This window comes from Hylobates moloch, unplaced genomic scaffold (genome assembly GCF_009828535.3).
Source record: "Hylobates moloch isolate HMO894 unplaced genomic scaffold, HMol_V3 SCAFFOLD_18, whole genome shotgun sequence".
NCBI lineage: Eukaryota > Metazoa > Chordata > Mammalia > Primates > Hylobatidae > Hylobates > Hylobates moloch.
Genome location: NW_026652293.1, coordinates 27,321,543 through 27,349,170, shown reverse-complemented (window position 1 = coordinate 27,349,170; position 27,628 = coordinate 27,321,543). Strand labels below are relative to the sequence as shown.

At 35.7% G+C, this 27,628-nt stretch overlaps 1 protein-coding gene across 1 annotated transcript in view; it reads left to right on the top strand.

Annotated features, from left to right (window-relative positions):
- HMCN1 (hemicentin 1) overlaps window positions 1-27,628 on the top strand; it is a 443,754-nt gene that overhangs the window by 362,937 nt on the left and 53,189 nt on the right. Inside the window, exons 70-85 of the mRNA XM_032137046.1 lie at window positions 2,515-2,596; window positions 4,083-4,219; window positions 8,525-8,666; window positions 9,704-9,848; window positions 10,541-10,668; window positions 10,981-11,137; window positions 12,704-12,825; window positions 13,171-13,335; window positions 14,877-14,984; window positions 15,427-15,564; window positions 15,698-15,832; window positions 18,651-18,920; window positions 21,619-21,809; window positions 24,102-24,315; window positions 26,164-26,298; window positions 26,700-26,890. Of these exons, the coding sequence (XP_031992937.1) occupies window positions 2,515-2,596; window positions 4,083-4,219; window positions 8,525-8,666; window positions 9,704-9,848; window positions 10,541-10,668; window positions 10,981-11,137; window positions 12,704-12,825; window positions 13,171-13,335; window positions 14,877-14,984; window positions 15,427-15,564; window positions 15,698-15,832; window positions 18,651-18,920; window positions 21,619-21,809; window positions 24,102-24,315; window positions 26,164-26,298; window positions 26,700-26,890 (2,460 nt within the window). The remainder of the gene's footprint in view (window positions 1-2,514; window positions 2,597-4,082; window positions 4,220-8,524; window positions 8,667-9,703; window positions 9,849-10,540; window positions 10,669-10,980; window positions 11,138-12,703; window positions 12,826-13,170; window positions 13,336-14,876; window positions 14,985-15,426; window positions 15,565-15,697; window positions 15,833-18,650; window positions 18,921-21,618; window positions 21,810-24,101; window positions 24,316-26,163; window positions 26,299-26,699; window positions 26,891-27,628) is intronic.

The window sequence follows — 27,628 nt, the reverse complement described above, 5'->3', positions numbered from 1 at the left end:
TAGTAAATGCTTTGAAAAAAAGACTTAGGATTGTTCCTGCTGTTCCTGTTGTTACCATAATCATCATTCCTCTGAATGTAGAATAACAAATTATTTGATCATATTTTGTTGCATTTTTCACTGAGAATGGAAGAAAGGGAAGTGGAAGAAGAGACCTAAGGATTATAAACTGTCTACTATGTCCTGTTGTGTTCACATCTCTGGGCTATCTATCCCACCCATTCCCCTCATGGCAACTCTGTGAGGCAATGTGTCTATCCCACAAATCCAAAATTAGGTGCAGAGAGATTAAGTACTTATCTGCCAAGTACTCATTGTTGCTCAGTGATAGAGCTAGGCCTCAATCCTTAGTCTGATTCAGAAGCCTAGCCAGTGCATCTCAGCACAGTGCATTTCTAGTGTCTTGGAGTGCATACCTTCCATTGCCCTTTTTTCTCTCCATTTCAAACATTGCAGTAACTTAGAGTCAGGTTAAACTAAAACCATGTACTGAATCAAAACTCTTGAATGATATAATTTCAACAAACAAAAAGTAGGCAAAAGAATTTTGTGACATTAGGAATAGCATGGAGAGAGGAAAGTATGTGGAATAGAATCATGAATATAAAAAAAATGACAAAGCTTGAAAGGGAAGTTAAGGCCATTACTGTAGGTCTTAAAGGCAAGAATAAAAAGTCGGGTTATAAGAAGACAAGATGAAGTTGTCATAGAGTGTTAAATGATGGCCAGATTTCCCATGTGTTCTAGCTATTGTGGAGAATCCATAAGACCTAAGATATGTGACATGTGTCAGCCTTCAAGAAGTTTCTAGATGTCTAGGGGAGAAAAATGACTATACATAAGATACAATTAGATATGAGTCAATAATAGAACAATTAAAAACAATATGGAAGTGGAAAATTAAATATGATCAAGCCCCCAAACTGATTTTGGTTACTCTGCTCCTCTATGTTTTCATAGCAATTTGTATATACTTCTGTAGTAACACTTACTGCATTATATTTTGCTTATCTCAACTTTGTTTTTTCGTGTATTTATCTGCAACATCTACTTATGCCTGGTACACTATGAATGTGGATGCTTTGCAAATTGCAAATTGTGTGGTATAGACAAGAGTTTCCTAAAACATCTTTTATCAAACACTAGTTCTGTAATTTATCCCAAGAGGGGAGGGGACCACTCTATGACTAATAGATTTGGAAAACTTTATATACTGTACCCTCCTTTTCTTTGTGAGCCATAATGCATGTCCACCTCTGCAAAATCTTCCTCTAAAGATACATGCTTAACTATAATTTTTCTAACATTCTATTAGTAAAACAAGACTTTAGAAACTAACTACAAGTGATGTCTGTGGGTAGCCAGAAGGGCAGAAGTTGTCAGGAAATATTTTGTGGAAGAGGGAACATTTAAGAATGGTCCTGAATGATGGTTCAAGTTTGGCTGAGTCCAGACAAGTGAGGGGGATGATATCAACTGTGAATGAACAGAGTTGGGAGAGAAGAGTTAGTTTTAGAGATTTTAAAGATATGATGAGAAATTCAGAAATTATTCTTAGGAAATGGCACATCATTTTAAAATTCTTAATTGAATAACGATGTAAGTGTTGTTCTTCTAAAATCATATTTAAGCATTTTTCCAAGCATTCTAGTCTCACTGTTTTTGAAAGGAGTTTTTGCAGCCTACCAAAAAGTGTTTCCATAACCTCTAAAGTCAGTTTGAATGTAAGAGTTTTTAAAATGTCAATATTCTGGGAATGTTCAAGTAGTAAAATAAATGAAAACAGGATTTTTCTATTTTTCCAAAATACATTTTTCACAGTAGTAAGAGCATCTGTTTTCCAGAGTACCCTCTACATGTACATGATTATGGGTTGTGTCTACACAATGTCAAACATATGAATGAACACTAACTTTCCATGGAAACCATGCTTGGCGATTTTTAAAGTAATGATTTTGGTTTTAGTTAGATAATTATAGATCCTGCTGTCAGTCTGACCCTATTTCCAACACATTACATAATATAACTCTTTTGTTTCACCATGTATATCAAAGGTAGAGTCAAGATGAGATATGTGTTTGATTTTAATAAACAGATTTTTTATTTATCTCTTTACTTATTTAACATCTTATTTTCTTGAGAAAGGCTTCGTTTTAACTTTTCAGTCTGCAATTTAAACCCATGAATATTTGTTTCTTCAATTAACATTGAGGATATAGCCTATCACATATGGTGCTAGGTCCTATATATATCTGCCTTTTCAGATATCATTAAATATACTTAATATACAAACATTCTTACATCGATACCAAAATCCTGTTAAAACATAGGTTTGCATATAATGTAGATACCAAACAATGCTTTCTATCAGATTGCTAATCATAGTGTTAAACAGTTTGCTTTAATTATCTTGCTTTTGGTGTGGGGTTATTTACATTCATTCTAGTGGATATTTATTTTAATAACAAAAACTAACATGTTAACATTATGTAATTCATTATTTGGGTTTTGTAGGTGGAGGATACAGGAAGATACACATGTCTGGCATCCAGTCCTGCAGGAGATGATGATAAAGAATATCTAGTGAGAGTGCATGGTAAATTTGGCAAAATGTCCTACAGTCTACCATACACGCACCTAATTAGAAAAACCTGGGACAACACCACAGCACATCACAAGATGTGTTTATAAGTTAGGGAATATATATCTTGCAAATCTGATTCTTTTTTTTTTTTGAGACGGAGTCTCGCTCTTTCGCCCAGGCTGGAGTGCAGTGGCGCTATCTTGGCTCACTGCAAGCTCTGCCTCCCGGGTTCACGCCATTCTCCTGCCTCAGCCTCCCAAGTAGCTGGGACTACAGGTGCCCGCCACCACGCCTGGCTAATTTTTTGTATTTTTAGTAGAGACGGGGTGCAAATCTGATTCTTATATTTGACTAATCAAATGCTGTTTGGGGGCAGTCATGGATTTTTTTTGAGTGATTAATTTCTGCATTAATAATTTGTATTCATTGGTTTAAAATAATAGAATATAAACTATGATGAAGAAAATTTAAAAATCCAGAATCTCATCACACAAAGACTTTTTTGCATATAAATGTTTTGTCACAAAACTACGATGATAGAAAATGCATGTTTATATAGTGTACCTATAGAATTTAACTTGCTTTTATCTCAATGGTTTGGTGAACATTTTCATGTCAAGAAATATATTTTAAAAATATTTTTAGTGACTATAATATCCCATTTTACTCCATATTTTTGGAGGTTTGGGCTATTTCTATATTTTTACCAACATAAACAGCCCTGCTATGGATAACTTTGCATGCACATGTTAGCCCATTCCCTCTATTTTGAGAAATTTCTGTAAGTGCACTTTCTTGGTTACACACACACACACACACATATACAAACACACTCTTCTAAGGATTTTGAAACTCATTGTCAAATTACTTCCTAGAAGAGTTGGGCCAGTTAGACTCGTCCAATATGCTTTTGACATTGAAATAGGAATTATTCTTTATGGGGAGGAATAATTAAAAAACTAACAGAAGATCTTTGGTTCATTTTCATAGCCTAAATGACTAGGCAGCACAAACTGTCTGGGATTTAAGTGCCCCCATCATCCCCATTAAACCTGCCATTAATTGACATGTAAATTCTGTAAAAAAAAAAAAAAAAAAAGATTCACATGAAAAATACATTCTGTATATTATGATGGGCACTCCCTGATTTAGTAATTTTTAAATCTTATGTTCAGAGAAAATTATTACCAAGTGTATAACCTGGACAAAGGATCCCTTCTTTGTGCCTCCGTTTCTTTACAGTCAAATGGTGAAAACAATGTAATTATATTACTTCTATCATGCATGTAGTTGTTGGAAGGATTTCTTTAGTGTACATGAAATTGCTAAATAAGGTTAAAAAGAAACAACTTCCCACTGTTTGTAGTTATCTAGGCTATAAATTAAATGAGTAATGTTTTAATTTTATGCCTCCTATTATTTCATATAGCAGAACCAATATTTTTTGGATACCTATGATAATACAGATCGCTTTCGTTGTATTTGTTCTCACATCCAGTACCTCCTAATATTGCTGGAACTGATGAGCCCCAGGATATCACTGTGTTGCGGAACAGACAAGTGACATTGGAATGCAAATCAGATGCAGTGCCCCCACCTGTAATTACTTGGCTCAGAAATGGAGAACGGTTACAGGTAAATTTTTTGATAATCTCCACAAATTCCTTTTTGAGATTAAAAAAATAAAAAATCAGCTCTAGGACCTTTGCTGGGTACACAAAACCAAGTAACATCAGGCTACTAATTATTCAACATTGCAGCAGTAAGCACAGGGTTTTTAAATTAGCTTTATTATTTGCCTTTGCTGGGGTAGTTAATAGTTGGTCATGGGTCAAAGAAAGGTATCTAGATTCATGACACTCTGGAAATTTGCCAAAGTATGTATTTCCTAGCGCGCATGCATTAAAGTCTGATTTGAAATACTCAGCTATTTCTTAAGAGAGAAGAAACCATCAAAGTCTCAAAAATAACTGCCACGTCTCTAGGGAGAATGCTTCTTTTACTGAATTTCCCTTGTCTAAGCTTGGACCTCACAAGTGACCCCAAAGATACCAGGCATCTGAGACTGGAATCCGTGAAGAACCAGTTACTGGCTGTCTAAAGCTTGCCATGCTTAGATGATACCTACCTGCTGTCATGGAATGTCAAAGGCCAGGATCCTCGGCAGCCTTTTAGAGACCACTGAAAGCTTTGACTTTGAATGTTTTGGATTATCCTTGTGATTTTTTTCTTCTTTGTTCTTCCTCATCCTCTTATCGTAACCTACACTTTGTTTCTAGTAGTTAATTATAAAAGGAGATTATGTCCCCTAACACCTAAGACATAAAGACTACCACCACCACCAAACCACACAAACACCAAACATGGAGAGGCCAGATTCTGAGAGTTACTAACATGCTAAATCATCATGCATATCACTTAACCCTCCAGTACTTCAGTTTCTCTATTTATTGTGTGCCTACTAGAATGCCAGGTGCTATGATTGCTACTGAAAATAGGCTTTACCCTCAAAGAGCTCACACACTATCTGAGAAGACAGGTTAGTCAAAGATTATAGAATGGATACCACTAATAAATTGTATATTCGAAGGATGTGTAGGAACAGAGATGAGAAGCAAATAACCCAGACTAAAGGGTAAGGAACAGCCCATGGAAGCCTCTTAGAAAAGATGAGCTCAGTTTTAAAGGATCAGTATATACTGGGTGAGGCCAGAGAAGAAAGTGATTCCAATCACAGGTAATGGCATGTACAAAGCTATTACAAGAAAAGGAAGGCTGCTGTTCTGAGAACTGCAAGTAGCTTGGTATACCTGAAATAGAACTTGGTTAAAATCTTTGATGGTTCCCCATAGATTTCAGGATTCTGGTTAAATCACTCAACTTAGCTCACAAGCCCTTTCGTGCTCGGACTTTGCCTCCATAGTCTGATCTCCCATGTGTGCATTTCACTCCAGACCATTAGGTGTAAAGGTAAAAACTGAGTGAATGTCGATGATGGAGAAGTCTAGGTTGATCCCAGGTTGACCAAGTGATGTCAATCCTAGGAAAGGGTAAGTTTACTCATGATGAAAAATGAAAAAAAGATGAGTTCAGGTTTAGACATTTTGAGTTTGAATTCCCTGTATTTTCCAAGAGGAGATTGTAGAAATCATTTTAAAATATTGGCCCGTATTTCATCAAAAAAAGCCTTTGGTTTCATGGTCCATATTTACTTAAAAAAAAAAAAAAGCGGCCTTTGATGTAATCATCATGGTATAATCCCCTCGTTGAAGTCATAAGTTTGTAGGAGGTTGACTAGAAAGCAGAGTATGAGAATCCCAGTTGAGTGAAAATAAAGCTTTAGGCAATAGTAACAATTACGAGGTGAACATAGGAAAAAAAGAAGATGAATGAGACTGAGAAGGAGGACTCAGAGCCAGGATTAAAAGTAGGAGACACCGGTGTACTAAAAGCCAAGGAAAAGTGGCGGGGACGGTGGTTAACAAAGGCCACAGAAGGTACAAATAAAGTTGTATCCATTAGCTTTGGCAATACGTATAGGTAATTAAAGACCTGAGGAGTGGTTCTTCAAAGAGTGATCAAAGTAGAAGGCAGGTTACAGTTGTTTGGGAAGTTAATGGAAGAAGAGGAAGTAGAAACAAGCATGAACTGTTCTTTAAAGATTTCTGTATGTGTATATGCTGAAAGAAAGAGATTGAAGACAGAGGAGAAAGAGCAGTTTATAGAACAAGTTATGTTGGATAGGGGAGGTATGAGACCCAGGACACAGTTGAATAGGTTAGCCTTGCCCAGAAGGGTCGTCCGTTTTCTGCAGAGATGGGGAAATAGAAAAGAAGGTCGTATTCATACCCAAGGTGGGAGGAGGGGAGGACTGCAGGTGTGGGGCTTTAATTTTCTCAGTGGAACAGTAAGTGAGATTATCAGCTAAGAATGAGGTTCTATCAGCAGACAAGTCAAATTTGGAAGAATTTTAGGTGGTCTATGGAAGAAAAACCAGAGAAAATTCTTTTTTTTTTTTTTTTTTTTTTGAAATGGAGTCTCACTCTGTCACCCAGGCTGGAGTGCAGTGGCGTGATCTTGGCTCACTGCAAGCTCCGCCTCCTGGGTTCACACCATTCTCCTGCCTCAGCCTCCCAAGTAGCTGGGACTACAGGCACCCACCACCACGCCCGGCTACTTTTTTGTATTTCTTAGTAGAGACGGGGTTTCACCATATTAGCCAGGATGGTCTCAATCTCCTGACCTCATGATCCATGCGCCTCTGCCTCCCAAAGTGCTGGGATTACCGGCATGAGCCACTGCACCCAGCCAAAACCAGAGAAAATTTAATGAGGCTTAATAAGTTAGCAGAAAGTACTGATATTCATGGAAGAAAAATATTTTAAGAATCACTCTGAGCCAGGTGTGGTGGTTCATGCTGTAATCCCAGCACTTCGGAAGGCCAAGGCAGGAGGATTGCTTAAGGACAGGGGTTCAAGACCAGCCTGGGCAACGTAGCAAGATCCCATCCGTATTAAAAAAAAAATTAGCTGGGCATGGTGGCGCACATCTGTAGTTGTAGCTACTGAGGAGAGTGATGTGGGAGAATTGCTTGAGCCCAGAATTTTGAGATTAGAGTAAACTATGATAGCACCACTACTGCGGCATGGGTGACAGAATAAGAATCTGTCTCTTAAGAAAAAAAAATCACTCTGGAAGTTTTTATTAGCCTAAAACTCTGCTATACCCATGTAAAAGTTAAAAAATAAAATATTTTTTATAGAACTTACTCTACATATTTAAGAAATCACTTATTCTTATCAAAGGTAACATAATTTTATCACTAATAGCCCCAATAGAAATGAAAGGAATAGAGAAAATGTGCAAACTTCTAAAATAAATGGACCTGAACTGCATATTTTTACTTTGAACAATGTTTTCTTAGGAAGAGATATGTATCTGGGACCAAGCTCATATGGTAGAGAAATCTTATTTGGGCTATTCCTGAAATGCTTCATCTTAGGTACAATGAGAGAATATCAATCTTTGTTGCTCTCTGGAATTTTTTAATAACTATGATCATATATTTTATCCTTAAATTACTTGTTTATATATGTAGCTCTCCAATTAGAATTAATAGCAGAGATTAGGTTTCATTGTGCTCTATTTTCATAATTTTTGTCTATGCCTAGTTACAAAATAAATTCTTAAGAAATATTTGTGGTAGTTTACTTATTTTTTTTAAATGTTAGAGTACAGTGTTTTCCTCTAAGTTAACCAAAGTTAGTCAGCAAGATTTCAGTTGTAAGTGACAGAATTCAAATTCAAACAAACTTAAATGAAAAGGAAAAACAAAAAGGAAATTTATTGGCTACAATAATTGGTGAATTTCCAGAGGCTCTAACTCTATAATGAGGCATCTCTCCTTTCTCTGAATGAACTCTACCTTCATTGCCTTATATTCAGGACAGGCTGTTTCCACATGATAAGGCTGCCACTAGGCTTAGGTCATCCTCACAACCTGTGATTCTAGGAAAAAAGGGCACACCCTTTTTCCGACACTCCCAGCAGAGTCTAGAGGAGGACTCTGGTAGGCCTGACTTGAGTCACCTGCCCATTCTTGAATGGATCATTATTGTCAGAGAAATTGGGCATACTGCCTCTGCCTTTGACTTAACTTCACTCCTTAAAACAGTTTCCGGGGATTTTTGATACTATGAAAACTGTGGAGGAGCAGACAAAGCATGCTGACAGATAGCAGCTCCTTTGACTTAACGTCACTCATTACAACAGTTCCCAGGGATTTTTGATACTACGAAAATGGTGGAGGAGCAGACAAAGCATGCTGAGAGACAGCAGGTCCACAGTTCACTATACTTACTTACTTTTGATGCTGTGAAATAATATTTATTCTCTTTTCCTGACATTTTAATGGTAAATTTATTTACTTGCTGAATCCAGGCAACACCTCGAGTGCGAATCCTATCTGGAGGGAGATACTTGCAAATCAACAATGCCAACCTGGGCGATACAGCCAATTATACCTGTGTTGCCAGCAACATTGCAGGAAAGACTACAAGAGAATTTATTCTTACTGTAAATGGTAAGAAAAGGTATTCATTGTTCCACAATTTAAAAATATGACCAAGGGCATTCAAAGAGATGATAGCTTTTTCTTATGAGCATACTAAATGAAGCCTTATCTTACTGCTTTTGAAAGCTTATCTTACTGCTTTTGAAAAAGGCAACATGGAATATTTGTACTATATACTGCAAATTAACTTAATTTCCAAAAAACATAACTAGAGATATTTTACTCTATCTTAGAGAATATGTCCAATTGTTGTTAGCATATCATGATGTTTTGTGTCATTCAGAATCAGAACCATTGAGGAAGTCAATACACTAAATCACTGGATGACAAATGGCCCATCATTTAGTTCACCTTTATTGATGGTGGCTTGAGAGTACATATGTGCCAAACAGAGACTGTCATAGGACTGTAATCTTATTAAGTATAATATCTGAATGCCAACATTTAGGAAGATAATATAGACTTTTCCTCAAAACAATCTATTGAATATTTAATATATAAAATTTTACAGAATATTGGGTGACCCACACAACTAATATCTCTAATACTAAAATTAAAATTCAGGCTGTCTATTCCCATATGAACTCAATGATCAATAAAATGCATGCTCTGAGAATTGCATGATTAATCACAGATGTGCTTTTTGTTAAAACAGCCCACTTTCTGTTCTTCATTTAAAGTGAAGCTGTTCCAGTGTTAACATTCTCTGACCATTATTTGGCCAAAGAGAAATAAGAAATATCATCTTTAATTTGCATCAGACTAGAGCTGAGTTTTATTTAAGCCTCTCTCACAGTAAGCCAGATTTCATACACCATATTAGGGGTTTAAAATTCCCCTCCCTATCTACCCTTTATTTTTAAACACAAAGTATCTTGGGTAATACTTCAGGAATTAAACCTCAATTCTACTTATACTAACCTAGATTCGTGTAGACAAAGCTATACATTTGACTCGAAGCTCATCTTATATTACATCTTCAGGGTCTTCATGCAGGCTGTGTTATTTAGTCTCACCGAATTTTTTCGTGTGTATCTCTTGTTCAGTTCCTCCAAACATAAAGGGGGGCCCCCAGAGTCTTGTAATTCTTTTAAATAAGTCAACTGTATTGGAATGCATCACTGAAGGTGTGCCAACTCCAAGGATAACATGGCGAAAGGATGGAGCTGTTCTAGCTGGGAATCATGCAAGGTAACAATACTGGAAAATTTTAAAATGCTATAAGACTCGAAATACAAATTCTTAATTTTTCTTCTAGTGCACTATTTTGGTCTCATTATGTTTAGAATTAGCATTTCATCTTAATACAAGAATCAAAATTTAGTATTTTATTATTTTTCTGAGACAGAGTCCTGCTCTATTGCCCAGGTTGGAGTGCAGTGGCATGATCTTGGCTCATTGCAACCTCCACCTCCTGGGTTCAATTGATTCTCCTGCCTCAGCCTCCCAAGTAAGCTGAGATTAAAGGCACACGCCAGCACGCCCACCTAATTTTTTGTATTTTTAGTAGAAATGGGGTTTCACCATGTTGGCCAGGCTGGTCTCAAACTCCTGACCTCGGGTGATCCGCCCACCTCAGCCTTCCACAGTGCTGGGATTATAGGCATGAGCCATCACTCCAGGCCCAAATTTAGTATTTTAAATGCATAATCCCTAAGGCTTATGTCTACATAATGATTATAATCCATTTAAGATCACAAGCCCATTTGTTATGCACCTTTGCATCCTAGCCTTTTCTTCCACCAAGGGTATTTTAAACGTGTCATCTGAAACAGGAAAAAAACTGAATGGATTTCACCAAGTGTTTAACATTTCCCTCAGTCAAAATATGAACAATCAAAAAGGGCTGATTCAGAAGACTTCACTTGTGATTTCTCTCGTAGATATTCCATCTTGGAAAATGGATTCCTTCATATTCAATCAGCACATGTCACTGACACTGGACGGTATTTGTGTATGGCCACCAATGCTGCTGGAACAGATCGCAGGCGAATAGATTTACAGGTCCATGGTAAATATCCTTTTATAGACAACATCCAGTCTCTGGGTCAAATGCTCTTTGATAGCCTAAACTAGTGAAGTCATAAAGATCTTGACACTGAAGGCTAGTTAAGCAATTTACATTATGTTATGAATAGTCAAGCCCCAAGTGTTCTCCTTAGTATAGTTAATATCATCACAGCACTATTAAAATTCACAGAGCCTTGTTTGCTCATAACTATGAGGCAAGTTAATAATGACTAATTTCAGTTCAGCAGAAATATTTCAAATGGCACACTATTTGCTGACTGTGTTTCCTTCTTATTTGGTGACATTGTCTTAGTTCCTTCATCTATTGCTCCGGGTCCTACCAACATGACTGTAACAGTAAATGTTCAAACTACTCTGGCTTGTGAGGCTACTGGGATACCAAAACCATCAATCAATTGGAGAAAAAATGGGCATCTTCTTAATGTGGATCAAAATCAGAACTCATACAGGTAAGGATAATTTAAAACTCCCACCAACTGTTTACAAACAGTTTGTAATGAATCAACATTTTAATTCTATCAGTGGGGTCAGCAAATATATAGACTATAACAAGTTAGCTAGCATATAGAGGGTTTCCTTCCTTAATATGGACTTAGTTTTTCAGCCTAAAATATTTTTCTGAATTATAGGTCATCTTTTCCACACATAAACCCTGTGGATGCATGTTAGTGATTATATATAGGATTAGATTTATATCTTGCCTTATTTGTTTAGTACCTTTTGGACTTTTATAAAGGCAAAGGATAAAAACATCATTTTATATAAAAGAAGAACTATTCTGTAAAAATAAATACAATCTTTAGTTGTAGAATAAAAGTCAAATTTTATACCTTAAATACAATTTAGATATTGGCAGAACGTGTAGGGAGGAAAAAACAGCATTTTCTCCATTTTTTTTGCCTTTTTCCAAGCTTTACTATCATAGCTCATAATATGGCAATATCTATTTTTCAAAGGCTAAACTTTAAATCACTAAGAATTTCTGATGTTACAGGTGAGCATCATTTTTTGTATCTCACCTGAGCTATTAGATCGTTACTCTGTCAAACATTTGCCATAGCGCTAAAAACAAATGCTCTCTTATGTCCACTTTGACAAAAATCAATTCCAATACACCAGGAAATATAAAACTAGGAGAGCCACAGTTGAAATTCTATCATGTCTCTTTTACACCCTTTTAATCTTTTGGCATTGGGAGATTCAGTGACTTGAAAGTATACACTGTATGGAAAATGTGCCATGCTTTTGAGTAAAAAGGTGTGTCAAACATGTTTTACTAATGTTTTTTATTAAATCATTTCTATCATGCACAGTGTGAAGTAAAATAGATATTCTAATTTAGATTTACTTTAAGTCATGTATGTGTATTTACTAAACCTCCTAAAATGTGAAGTGTTCTAGATTTTAGTTTTGAATATATATATACACACACTTGTTCAAAACTAAATATATATATATATACATTTTTTTGAAATAGATATTGCCATATTATCTACAAGGTAGCCACACATTTGAGACATGCGAAGTAGGTAAAGGGGTGAGACATACAAACTTGTCATTAGCCATCTGTCAATGGAAATAAACAAATATCAACCTGCTAGGTTATTGTGAAATTTAGAGATAATTTATGCAAAGCTTTAAGACGGTGCCTGGAGTGTATTTGATGCCCAGTAAACAGTGGCTGTTATCGGTGTTCTCATTGTATTGTATTTCTCCTAGGAGGGCCAGGTTGATCATAATATAAGCATTCAGAGAATGTAAGATTCCCCCTTCAGACAATCCTTCCAACAATTACTTCCTGTAAATATTATATCAAGTTTGAGGCTCTAGAAAGCCACTGCCATATTAACATAAACTCTAATGCATAAAGTTTGCCTCAGGGACGTGATGTTAATTTTAACAAGAGGGAAGAGTACTGTTTTCATCAATTTACAACATGGTACCATGTTAAACTAGCTGGGAAAATTTATGAAAACCTACATATAGTATCTCATGCTTTGAAATCTGTCTTCTAGGCTCCTTTCTTCAGGTTCACTAGTAATTATTTCCCCTTCTGTGGATGACACTGCAACCTATGAATGTACTGTGACAAATGGTGCTGGAGATGATAAAAGAACTGTGGATCTCACTGTCCAAGGTAGAATTGGCTTGGAACATGGATTGAAACATGATAATGCTATCACTTTGTCATTCCACTACTTTACAAAAGGGATCCCTTTGCTTTCCTTTTTTTTAAACATTTGTTTTAAGTTCAGGGGTACATATGCAGGTTTGTTATATGGGTAAACTTGTGTCATGGGGGTTTGTTGTACAGATTACTTCATCACCCAGGTATTAACCCAGAAATAAAAGGAGGAATCCCTTTTCTACTTACCTAACTTTCACTTTCAGAGCAAAAAGAGGATGTATGATAAGTCTTTGGAAATCTTTAAGGGTTGGAAATGTGTAGTTTTTTCCCTTTTTGTTGTTACTGTTGTTTTAGTTCCACCTTCCATAGCTGATGAACCTACAGATTTCCTGGTAACCAAACATGCCCCAGCAGTAATTACCTGCACTGCTTCGGGAGTTCCATTTCCCTCAATTCACTGGACCAAAAATGGTATAAGACTGCTTCCCAGGGGAGATGGCTATAGAATTCTGTCCTCAGGTAAGACCAAGCTCAGTGATTTCACATCTATTGATTGTATTAGTTATTGATGCATATTCTTACCTGGCTTTTGTTGCACCAGCATAAAAGAATAAAATATGCATGCATTCTTGAACTTAAAAATCTGGAAAACAGATTGTTAAAACATATTTTTAACATAGGAAGGGGATCTAGGGAATGGAAGAGAAAAAAATAAGTCTGGAAACAAAATAACAATATCTAAGACTGATCTGAATATAATAAACATGATCACCGGTATTTATGTGTATATTTACCAAACCTAAGGTTTAACAAATTCCCGAGTTACCTGTGAGTGAATCACACTTCTTTCATTGGCCAAATAGAATGTCTCTTCATTTATCGAACATTTAGTTCAATCCTAAGACAGGATATATACTCTACTAAGATTCTGAGACTGTATAACTAAAACAGGGTTCTAGGTTTCAAGGTTTTTAAAATTGAATATGTAAGACTGAGTAGCGAGTTCTATGAAGGAAAATTTTTTATAGTGGTAGTAACCCTCATTTATACAATTTATAGTATTGAAGAAAAAAACACATTGGTGTTTCTAAAACTTATTCTACACTGGGGAAACACAATAAAGTAGCAATTAATATCCTGGGACTTTATGAGTATGTGCATATTATTCTAAGAGAATTTATATATTTCCTCGATAGAAGGGTAATAGTGGAAAATGTGTTCCCAGGATGCAACTTGGCTTTCAAGACAAATTATTTTGACCATAGATTGGTAGCAATTCAAATCATAAAATATTTTAAAATAAAGTATTAGGCTAAGAAAACAATTTAGAACTTTCTCCAAATATTAAACCCAGCAACTTCATTCCTAGGTATTTACCCAAAAGAAATGAAAACATTTGTCTATACAAAGGCTTCTATGCAAATCTTCATACAGCATCATTTGCAATAGCCAAAAAGTGGAAACAATTCAAATGTCCATCAGCTGATAAATGGATAAATAAAATGTAGTATATCCATGCAATGGAGTTCTGTTTGGCAATAAAAAGGAACAAAATATTGACAAATGCTACAGCAGATGAACCTCAAAAACATTATGCTCATAGTGAAAGAAGTCAGACACAAAGGACCACATACTGTATGATTCAATTTACATGAAGTGTTCAGAAAAGGCAACTCTGTAGAATCAGAAAGCAGATTAGTGGTGGGCTAAGGCCAGGGTTGGGAGTGGGGAATGACTGTAAATGAGCACCAGGTTTCTTTTGGGGGTGACGGAAATATTCTAAAATTAGATTGTGGTGATATTTGCATAACTCTAAGTATACTAAAAATCATTGAATTGTGCATTTAAATGAGTGACTTTTAAGGTATGTAAATTATGCCTCAATAAAGCTGTTAGTAATAATTTAAGTACTGTGCTAGGCACTTCAGGGGATACAAGTATGAATATAAGCCAAGCACCACCATGCTAGTTGCAGAAAACACACAAAAGAGAGTCAAATTTTATTGAACTAAAAAAACTGAGATGCAGTATATATTAAAACTTTTTTTCTTCCCTTTTAGGAGCAATTGAAATACTTGCCACCCAATTAAACCATGCTGGAAGATATACTTGTGTCGCTAGGAATGCGGCTGGCTCTGCACATCGACACGTGACCCTTCATGTTCATGGTATGGAAGGCTATTTACTCATTCAAAGTTCGCTGGGTTTGGGGAGGTTTTTTTAGTCATATTTATTCTGAAAGGTGGTACTGTCTAGAGCTACGAACCATAGTAATATCTTGGGGATATGAAAGCCTGGTAGATATTTTTAATAGGCTTAAAAAGGCACACAAATGGCAAACCACTCAAAGTAACTCCAAAATAATTTTTCTTCTTGGATTTTTATAATCTGTTCCTGACTCTAGTCTTCCAGTGGGGTTCTTCTAATGGAAGCTTGCCACTGTAGCAAGACTCAAAGAATGCACTGTGGCCAACATTCACTTTTCTCTTGGGCAATCAAATCACTAATATTTTAGAATTATGAATTTGGGTATTTTTAAGCTCATTACTACAATAGACATGGTTTATTAACTAGTGCTATTACTTCTTTTTGTTGATTGGTTTTTTATAGAGCCTCCAGTCATTCAGCCCCAACCAAGTGAACTACACGTCATTCTGAACAATCCTATTTTATTACCATGTGAAGCAACAGGGACACCGAGTCCTTTCATTACTTGGCAAAAAGAAGGCATCAGTGTTAACACTTCAGGTACCTACCACTGTTTTTTTATCAAGAAAATCATAGCACATCAGTGTTTTATAACTGGAATCAGCATGATTGTTTTTAATGAACAGGTTTTTTTTTTTTTTTTTCCCACTCTGCTTTTGTAACTATGATGTAGGCAGAAACCATGCAGTTCTTCCTAGTGGCGGCTTACAGATCTCCAGAGCTGTCCGAGAGGATGCTGGCACTTACATGTGTGTGGCCCAGAACCCGGCTGGTACAGCCTTGGGCAAAATCAAGTTAAATGTCCAAGGTACCTAAATAATTCATCTGTGTTTTCAATTCAAAGATATTTGTAACAATGTCTACCAAATATTTATATATCTAAAATGATTATGCTGCTGTTCCCCCATAGTTCTCAACATTCTTAGTTTGCATTATCCTATTGGTTTTTCTAACACTTTTATGAAGAAAGTTTATTTTATTTTGTTGGCCATTGTTTGTATAAGAAAACACAGGCATCTAATCCTGTTTTGAACTTCTATGAACCTCTGTTTGATACTCTATTTCATTATAGCATATGTATAATGTGATTGTTAAAACCATTCTCTCTACAATACTCCCTTGGATACATTACAAAACACTGAATTATAACGTTCCACTTAAAAAATCATAATCACAGTTAAACCAACCTGATGGAAAAAATTATTCTAAAGAGAAAGCAGGGTATTTTTGTGTTTTCACATTTAACTGATATTTTCTTGATAGAATTTTTATATCTTGCATGCACTGCTTTTGCAAATAAGAAGTGACCCAGAAACAGATTTCAAGCTACTAAATTTGAATTAGCTTAAATGTCTTATAGTGTAATTTTCCTATGGTAGATTCATGAGTATAGTAAACCTCACTTTCTTGCATATTATAAATCTAATTTGTTTGTATTTGTCGACATTTATTCAACATTAATAACTGGAAATACATTGAACATTACAGACATGATCCTTCTCTTACGGTGTTTATACACTGATGGAGAAGGAAAATCTTAAACTACCAGATAGATGAAATAATGATAAATTCCGATGTATGCTATATAGAGGAAAAACAAAAGACTGAGACAGAGAAGAATAATGGGAATATGTGGGGACCACTTTAGAAAATGGTTAGGATAGATTTCTCTGAGGAAGTAATATTTAAGGTGACCCCTGAATGATGAGCTAGGATAAGCCATGGGCAGGTTGGTGGAGTGTCCAAAGGAGAGAGGACAGCATGTACAGTGACCCCAAGTCAAGAAAGAGTGAGAAAAGAAAGTATGGCAGTGTGGCTAGATGGTGGTGAGCAAGCGCAAGGCAAGCAAAACATAAGGGAGATCAGAAAAGTAGGCAGGGCCCATGCATTGATGGCATGATGTACCCTAGGATATGTAGATTTTATTCTCTGTGCAAAGAAATCTTTTGAAGGGCTTACCCAGGACTCTCATTTGGTTTTAGGAAGACCCCTCCTGCAGCTCTAGGTAATGGTTTAGAGAAAGGGGCAGGACTGGAGTCGTAGTGTGTTGTTGTCCAAGAGTGGAGATGGGAGCACGAATTGAAGAAGTGAATGAGAAAACTGATGGATTTATGTTGTTTATGGAGGTGTAATTGTTAGGATTTCTGATGAATTGGTAGGTTAGGAATAGAAAATTAGTGAAGCTTCCTGGGCTTCAGACTTAAGCTAGTGAGTAGATGATAGTGCCATGTTGGAATGCAAGGGGAAGAACTGGGTTGGGAAGAAGGAAGCCGTGATTTCTGTTTAATTATATTAAATATGGGAAACTATTAGAAATCCTAGTGGAGATGTCAAGTAGAGAGCTGAATATATATGAATTTGGAGCTCATGAGAGAAGCATAGTCAAAGATAAAAAAATTTGGAAATAATCAGCGTTAAACCCACAAGACTGGATAAGACCACTAAGGAAAGAGAATGTGTACAGAAAAGATTGGCGAGGACAAAGTCCTGGGGCTGTGCATTGTTTCGAGGTCTGAGAAAGGAGAGGACATTGGAAAATAATACAATGGAGAGGGCAGGGATATCGTTGGAAAACTTAATGAAGGCTAGGGAAGGTTAGTGTTTCAAGAAGAGAGTGAACAGCTTTGTTAAAGGCAATTGAGTCAAGTAGGATAAGGACCTAAAAGTATTCACTGGTTTCAGCAACACAGAGGTCGTAGAAAAGAACATTTTTAGATTTGAGGAGTTGTTTCTTCATGAAATGATTGAAATTATTAACATGAGAGAAATTAAGGGACAAAGAAACACATTAAACAACCAAAAGCATTTCAACATTCCAAAAGCAACCAGAGATAATTGCTTCCTCAGAGGCATGAAAAATTCTGAATAGACTGTCTCCTTGCGGATACAAATGTAATGGTAAGCACAAATTCAACCAAATAATTTTGTTGCTATAAATAATCTTAATGTGATTATCAGTTATTTCATATGCCTTTTTATAGTAATGCATTACAACTGAATAGAATATCTAGGCTAATACCTAAGTGGTGATCAGCCTACTGTAAACACTTGGAAAGGAAATCCTTATTATAAGCTCTTTTATAGGTTTCCAAATAAGTGGGAAGAGTTTTACCTATATAATTATTTTCCATGATCCATTTATGTATTCATTTGTTCAAATAATCCTTTATTAAATGTAGCCACTGTATATGTGTATTCTAAGCTCTATGGAAATACGTAAGTAAAAGTATCCGAGCAGTTGAATATTTTCCGAAACTTGGTGTTCATTTTGGAAGTTTAAATACCTAAAGTGAATCACATAATTTATGTAAGTTAAAGAAGAAAATACTTTTGTTGATACAGCTTAAGTTTTCTAGACATGCATGCCCTCATGAATATATGTTTATCTCCTCATTTAAAATTGACTATCACTTAACATTTATGGGTTAGCTAGGGACTAGTTTTCTGAAGTGCGCCCAAATACTTTTTTGTTCCCATGAAAGAGTGTAGTGCTCGTTTTCTAATGATATGGTGAAGTCAAGATTTTGTTTCTTATCAATGTTTGCTAGAGCAGTACTGTAGTATGTAATTTGCGCACTCATGCTTCTAAGATAAAGTGTGAACTTTATATTTTTTGTATCTTTTAGTTCCTCCAGTCATTAGCCCCCATCTAAAGGAATATGTTATTGCTGTGGACAAGCCCATCACGTTACCCTGTGAAGCAGATGGCCTCCCTCCGCCTGACATTACATGGCATAAAGATGCGCATGCAATAGTGGAATCTATCCGCCAGCGTGTCCTCAGCTCCGGCTCTCTGCAAATAGCATTTGTCCAGCCTGGTGATGCTGGTCATTACACGTGCATGGCAGCCAATGTAGCAGGATCAAGCAGCACAAGCACCAAGCTCACCGTCCATGGTAGGTTTACATGAATTATTTTAGTCTGCTGCACTACCATGGCAAAGAGAAAAGGCTACCAAGACCAAATCTGATGGAAGTCAAAAACCCTTAAACTCAGTAATCCAAAGTGTGTGGGGGGGTGTGGTGTGGTGTGTAGGTGCACTTCAAATCTGTTTTCTGTAGGCTGTGTTTATGTGTGTTTGTGCACATAGGTGTGTGAGAGAGAAAGATTTTATTAATATTGCCAGGATTTTTAATGTGTTGCTGGTACCCTCACATATTGTGATTAGTTGGCTTATGAAGAGTCCGTTTGTGTTTTGTGACTTTTCTGCTTTACTTCTCAAGCTTCAAGTCATCTTGGTTCAAATGAATCATCATATGACCTACATTGTATGATTTGACCTTAATGAAAATTAGGAGATCTATTTGATTCATTATATTAAAGTGGCAAAATATTACATGTATATATATATATATATATATATATTTTTTTTTTTTTTTTTTTTTTTGAGACGGAGTCGCACTCTGTCGCCCAGGCTGGAGTGCAGTGGCGCAATCTCGGCTCACTGTAAGCTCCGCCTCCCAGGTTCACGCCATTCTCCTGCCTCAGCCTCTCCGAGTAGCTGGGACTACAGGCGCCCGCCACCACGCCCGGCTAATTTTTTGTATTTTTTAGTAGAGACGGGGTTTCACCATGGTCTCGATCTCCTGACCTCGTGATTCGCCCGCCTCAGCCTCCCAAAGTGCTGGGATTACAAGCTACATGTATATGTTTATAACAGAAAAATATCTTTCCTTTGTATTAAGACAACAAAATACTGAAAAATCAGCATTTGAAATATTTTTAGTTTTTATTGTATATTTTGACTAAGGATAGAATCCACGTTAATATCAGTGGCGGGAAACAATAGCAGATTAAACTGCTTCCAGCCTCTATTTTCAGAGGTAATTATTATAATGAGGAGTTTCTGCTTTCTCATTTTTCAGAAATTTGTGAAAGCTGTTTTATTTTTCAAGTGTATTTTAATTTTTTGTAACTTCATAGTAACAGAGACAATTTTGAGTGGAAACATTTTTGGTTGAATAATTTAGCCAAAATTAAAAATCATCATTTATGGGTTTTCCAAATAACCTCCCTGCTTTCAGTTAATATAATTAAACTAATCAATATACACTATCCATTTGCCTTCAAATAAATAATACTCCTTCTTCTCAAGTGTCTGTAGAAAATTTACCAAAATTGACCATATACTAAACAAAGAAATCGTTAATAAGTTTCAAAAAGATAGACCATAATTTCTACCCACCATGCAATAAAGCTAGAAATTTGTAATGAACTTTGAAAACCCCAAACCCAGACAACTTTAAACACTCTTGCAGCCAAAAAGTAGGTCAAAGAATATTTTTCTATTTTCACATTATTTAGAAAATAAAGACTTTTGACATATCAAAACGTACAGTGTGTGCTCAAAGCTAAAATCAATATAAAGTCATAGCAATAATTCTTTCCTTTTGAAAAAGAAAGAACTGAAGTAAATATATTAATGCTGCGAGTTTGTATCCCCTAACAAAAGACAAATAGCAACCCAAGGAAATCAGATAAAGAAGATAATGAAAATAGAGCATGAATTAATTAAAAATGAGTATTTATGATGTACCATTGAGCAAAATCAATTTTCGTGTTTTCCAAGTTATCTATGTTTGTATCTATAATTATTTAATGTTTGTATATTTAATCATATAATCACAAAGGACAAAAAATTAACTATTTTAATTGAAAGCAGTTAATTTAACTGAAAGCAGCTAATTAAAGTTTATATAGCAATTTTATTTTTGCTAAGGCCAACTGTTCTCCTTTCACTCGTTAAAATGTCATTAAGATGGGTCCGCTTCTTACTGATTTGTTTGAATAATTCCAAATTCATTGTTTTGGGAAGGGAGTGTATTTTTACTTTTGAGCCGAGAATTCTTAATACTTTTTGTCTTTTATTTAGAAGTAACTATCTTAGTTCTAAGTCCAATCGAGTATTTTTTATTACACTAAAATATTCAGTTCATCCCTATATTGCCCAAATTCTAGTTAAAAAAAAAATTGAGTTACAGGAAGTATTTGGTACTATACTGTGCAGAGTTGTAAAGTCACTATGAAAATTTCCTCTGACAGTATAAAAACTGAATTAGGTGTCTTGATCTGGTTTACTTGTATTCATTGTAACATGTAAAATACTGCAATAAGTATTTCTTTTTCTACAGCACTTTGTGATATTCAATATTGGGTGAGTGTTTTATAGTGTTTTATGGTGACTATTATGAGTTCATCCTCATAATATATAGCAGTTATACAACCACAGAAGCATTTTTTCATTTTGTTGTTGCTTTGTTTTACTTCACTGCAGTAAACAGAAGTAACTTAACTTAAAGATGGAAAAGTGAGGGAAGCCAAATAAAATCTAAAGATCTTCTACCCAGTTCTGTCATTTGCTCAGAAACCAAATGTAAATATATTCAGTAAGTTCAAATACGTCAGGATTCTTGCTAGCACCAAAAATACTGATTTCTTTCATAGCAGGAAGCAAATCAATATCTTAATAGATTTTCATTTTTAGTATTTCTAGCAAAATTACCCTGAAGAGTTTTTTATGTGTTAATTTTTATTGTGAATAAAGACATTATTGAACTCAGCTTCCTGGATGACTCTTTTTTAAACTCTTCATAGTACCACCCAGGATCAGAAGTACAGAAGGACACTACACGGTCAATGAGAATTCACAAGCCATTCTTCCATGCGTAGCTGATGGAATCCCCGCACCAGCAATTAACTGGAAAAAAGACAATGTTCTTTTAGCTAACTTGTTAGGAAAATACACTGCTGAACCTTATGGAGAACTCATTTTAGAAAATGCTGTGGTAAGTTTAATGGACATGAACAGATATGTTAAGCCAGATTGTAAATTTGCCATCGTACTTTTAGTAATTTAGCATGGAAGTATATTCTTTAATAATTAAAAAAATTCTTGTAAAATCAGGTCACAAAATTAATTTTACACATATTTCATTTTATGTCCCTTGAATGAGAATAATATTTAACAGATAGTAGGAACTCATAAATGCCCTCCTTCTAAAATTATTTTATGTTTGTGGAAATATGTGTTTATCAGGAAAAATTTTAAGTAAGTGCCAGTGCTATATTCTGTGCTCTTAACCTTATTTGGCAATGATAAGAAGCATCTTGAGTAAATAATTGTAATTTTTATACTATATTTTCAATTCATTAGTGCTCCAAGGGGAAAAATGTTAAACTTTTTTTAAAAAGGAAAAAAGTCTATGTGTCTCAATGCAATCAGAAGCAGTCATTAATATTCAATATAAATATTCATATATATTCATATTTGAATATTCCTATTCAAATATTCAACAAATATTTATCGAACACATTCTCTGCAACTAGCACTGGTTTAGGCACTGGGAATACATCAGGGAACAAAAGAATCAAAGATCTTTGCCCTCATGGAGTTTATATCTAGAGGAAGGAGACAATAAAAATGAAAAATAATAATGTCAGAAGAAAATAAAATAAGTCAGAAGAAAAAAGTGGCATGAAAAATAAGAGGGGTAAAGAGTGTCAGGAGTTGGAGCAGTGAAGGTTACAGCTGTAAATAGGGTAGTCAGAGTAAATTCTCTTTGGGAAGGTGACATTTGAGCAAAACTTGAAGGAAGTGAATTAGCCAAGCAAATATTGGAGGAACAGACCAGGGGGAAAAACAAAAACAGGTAGAGCAAAGAACTTGAGGTGGAAACATGTCCAGTGTATTTGAAAAACAGGAAGCCAGTGAAAGCAAAGCAAAGAATGAAAGGAGAAAGACGTCAGTGATAAATGGAGGCCAAATCATGTCGGGTCTTATAGGTCATTGTAACAATTTTACCTTTTACTCTAAGTCAGAATCCATTCCAGGTTTTTGAGCAGGTGAGTAATCTTACATGCCTTACATTTTTAAAGGGTTACGTTGGCTGTTGTGATGAGAATCAGAGGTAGGGAGACAAGGACAGGAGCAGTGAGACCTGTTGGGAAGACTGTCTGGAGGCAGGTGAGAAATGGTAGAACTCAAAGCAGGATGTTAGCAGAGAAGAGGCAAGAAGTAAGATTCTGCATATAGTTTGAAGCTAGCATTTTCTGATAGATTGCAAGTAGGGTGTGAGGAAACAAAATAAGAATGACTCAAATGTTTGAGACTGAAGGCATGAACAATTGGAAGGGTGAAATAGCCATCAGCTGAGACGGTGAAGGCTACAGGTGGTACAGGAAGGGGCCATCAGAAGGAATTGGGAGCTCAGTTTTGGGGCATGAATGTGAGACGTATCTTAGGCATCAGAGCAAAGAGTTAGAATAAGAAGTTCAATAGACTTTGAGTTTGTAAGAAAGTATCAATATTTGGGTTGGAGATACTGATAGTCATCAGCATATAGTTGATATTTAAAGCCATATCACTGTATGAGATCACCAAAAAATTGAGTACAGATATAGAAGAAAAGAGGACCAGAGGTTGAGCCTTCTCACTTGCCAACATTAAAATGTTAATGTTGAGAAGAAGCCCCGAGAATAGTTGGAGAAGCAGCAACCAGTGAGATAGGAGGGAAACTAGGAGAGCATAGTGTCCTGGAAGCCATGTAAATGTGGTTTCGCATAGAAAGGACTCATAATTCTGTCAGGTGCTACAAATGCATCAAGAAAGATGAGTGACAAGAGCTGGCCATTGAATTTAGCAAGTGAGGCCTCAGAATTGTAGGTAATAGTGCCCTTTCTCTTACCATTTCCTCTGATAGTTTTGGTGATCTTTGGTACCACCTTACTCAGAGAGCCAACTATGCTGTCAAGATGCTGTCAGCTTTTGGGATTGTTTGCTCTTTGTGCAATGCATAGCAGCAATACACTTGATATCTAGCAAACCACAGAATCTACAGTTTTCTGAAATCTTACCACTGTAAAATGATTATTGTTCTGAAAGGTATGGGCTTATGTTTAAACTTCTATACATTTTAAATTATGTTATGCAAAAGCTAACCTGATGGTTAAGACTAAAAGATGGAAATTTAAATTGTCTTTGGATAAGAGAGTTTCTTGAGGGCCTAGCTATGCAATGTGATGTATTTTATGTACTATGATGGATGATTATGAAATTTTAAATGTTGCTTTTATTTTAGCTGGAGGATTCTGGCTTCTATACCTGTGTTGCTAACAATGCTGCAGGTGAAGATACACACACTGTCAGCCTGACTGTGCATGTTCTCCCCACTTTTACTGAACTTCCTGGAGACGTGTCATTAAATAAAGGAGAACAGCTACGATTAAGCTGTAAAGCTACTGGTATTCCATTGCCCAAATTAACATGGACCTTCAATAACAATATTATCCCAGGTTGGTCATTTAATTCTCAAGAGGTGAATAAATACACCTATGTAGAACTCTAGACCAAGCTCTATTTCCTCCAGCTGTGAAAATTGAAAAGTAACAAGAATTGATTGCTTTAAATTCTGTAAAATGTGTGCCTCTGCTTGGATTTCACCCTCTACCCAATATATATGTTTTGTTCCTTCTTTTGGAAGCATAAGTTGATCACAGGGCCATATATTGCAGGTTATAAGTAGCTTTTTTAACCTAAATATAATTCCCCTTACCCCATGAGAAGGCAGTATGTTTATATAGGCGCCTAAACTTATCCCAGCTGGACCCCCTTCATCACTGATCAATAGATTAAGATGGCCACTGTTGGAGTCCTAAAGATTCACTTAATTTTACAGAGAAGAATTCTACTTCTCACTGTTTGCCTCAACCTCTATTATAGTGTAGATTAATTTATGTAGAAAATTTCTAGTCACTGTGTATACTACAAGTTAAGGTCACGTCTGGAACCCAGGAGCACCCATCCCTGGGTGAACAAATATCTACCTATTTGTTAGACTTTGTCATCAGCATAAAGACTGTCAATACTGAGAAATTGTCCTATCCCAAAATTGAGTTCTGAAGTATTACACTGTTAGCATTTACTAAGTGTCTTGCTAGAAAAGTAGTAATTAGCTTGAGAGTTTTTTTCTATTATAAAGAGTTATGTTAATGACTGGAATTTATCAACTGCATGACCTTAATAACAATACATCTCACTAAGAAAAAACAAACACTAAAAAATCTGATCTATATTGTTTTCTGAAAGTGCAGTACGAGGTGAGGAGATCAAGACCATGGTGAAACCCCGTCTCTACTAAAAATACAAAAAATTAGCTGGGCGTGGTGGCGGGCGCCTGTAGTCCCAGCTACTGGTGAGGCCGAGGCAGGAGAATGGCGTGAACCCGGGAGGCGGAGCTTGCAGTGAGCCGAGATCGCGCCACTGCACTCCAGCCTGGGCGACAGCGAGACTCCGTCTAAAAAAAAAAAAAAAAAAAAAAAGTGCAGTACGGTTTTCTGAAAGTGCAGTAATATAAATGTACTTTTAAAGCTTAATTTTCCACTTAATATTTAGCAGTAAAAGATTTAAAAAAAAAACTTGAATGAGGAGAGCATGCAAGGTAAACAAGTATTTAGATATGGACTGGTTTAGTCAGAATTTTATTTAGTCTTAGTTGTTTTAGGATTAGCATGTTTACCTTATATTTTCTTCTAAATGTTATATAAATTTTGTACTACTATCATAAATTTTTAAATATCTGCCTTTGTAAATATATAATCACCATTTATGATTTATAGAGAAGTTTAAATTATTACGAATTTGACTATGTTGTTGTTATTACCTAACTAGCATACGTTTTCATAATTTTCCCCTTTGACCTGCCAAGTCAGTTGAATTATAAGCTGAAAAGGTTTTCATGTGTTTGATGTAAATTGTTTGGGAGGAAAAGTGGTAGTGAGATAAATGAAATGGAAAATGTAATATTTCTCAATGAAATATTTTTGAAACTCAGACTACGAGCCAGCTTTAAGCAACACATTTAGATGAAAGGTTTACTTTAAACCTAAAATAATTTTTAAAAGATGTTTGTTTTCATTCCCTTGTCCTGTTCCTTCTGCTGTTTTTTGTTCTTCAAACAAGTGTCTATAGACATAGTAAATAGCTCAGGTGAAGAAATCTGTGGAAAAGGCTCTCTTCTCCAATGTCATCTCTTTGGTTCAATTGCTGACCAACTCATAAATCTAATGTGCAAAATACTGAGCTGTCGTGAAATTTTTCCTAGGTTACTGAGAGGCACTTGTGTTGTTTCTTGTTTCCCTCAGCCCACTTTGACAGTGTGAATGGACACAGTGAACTTGTTATTGAAAGAGTGTCAAAAGAGGATTCAGGTACTTATGTGTGCACCGCAGAGAACAGCGTTGGCTTTGTGAAGGCAATTGGATTTGTTTATGTGAAAGGTAGGTAAAAGCGCTCCATTTTTAATTTATAATGCATTCATAATGAATGGTTCAAGTTTTGCTTCTTTATTTTATAGTAATAAAATATAACTTCAAGTTTCTAATCCACTCAGTCCTATTTCACAGATATACAAATTCATGAGAAAAAAATTGTGAACATTCAACTCGAAAGTAGATAAGAAGAGATCATTTCACACAAAGTGGAATCATCCCCTTAGAATATTGAAATTGACAAAATTATCTGGTGATTTAGCATGAAGAGTTGATTCTGGAAATTTCATGAGGTTTTAAGGTGGCTTTACTCCCCCCTTTACTAAATTATTTTTCCAAATAGGTCAAAGATCACAAAGAAATTATCAGCACTTACTTTTACTTTGTACCTGTCTTATGTTGTTTTCCAGAACCTCCAGTCTTCAAAGGTGATTATCCTTCTAATTGGATTGAACCACTTGGTGGGAATGCAATCCTGAATTGTGAGGTGAAAGGAGACCCCACCCCAACCATCCAGTGGAACAGAAAGGGAGTGGATATTGAAATTAGCCACAGAATCCGACAACTGGGCAATGGCTCCCTGGCCATCTATGGCACTGTTGTAAGTCACACCGGAATGATTGATGCACCTTTAAACCCCCACCCCCCATCTATGAGTGCCATAGATAAGAAACATTTCTCTTATATTCTTATTTCATAAAATCTGAATCAAATAACTCCTTTTAAAAAACTGAAACAAGGATTGAAATAGATATTTTAGCCCTTTCAAATAAGTGCAGTGAGATAATGTGGCTGCCTTGTTCCTTATCATTGACTTACTAATTAACATTTGGAGATAACTTCCTCAGATCTGTTTTAGGACAAGGAAATTGAAGAATTACAAACACAGTTACATATAAATTATAGAGTAGATTTCCTAGTAAGCTGATAACTATATTAGGCTTTTCCAAAGTTCAGTAATTCAGAAAATGAGTGGTGCTTTGGTTTATTATTCTAATTTTGGGGTCGAATTACCCCAAAGTGAAATATTTTATCCAAAAATGTCTCAACTAGAATACACATTAATTTGTTAAATCACATTTGGTGAGACCACTTATGTGCTGTCATTGTTTAAGTAATTGAAATAATTAAAATATACTATCTAATTACCCAATCCAGTGGACCAGTCTTAGTCTTTTAGTCTCATTGATTTTACTTCAACATTAGATGTCATTTGTTGATTGTTCCTTCTATTATGAAATTATTTCTACTTTATGTGCCATAATACTAATATGGCTCAGCCTTCTTCATTACCACTTTTCCCTTTTCCTCTATTACTATTTCTGAAGTCCTTGGTACT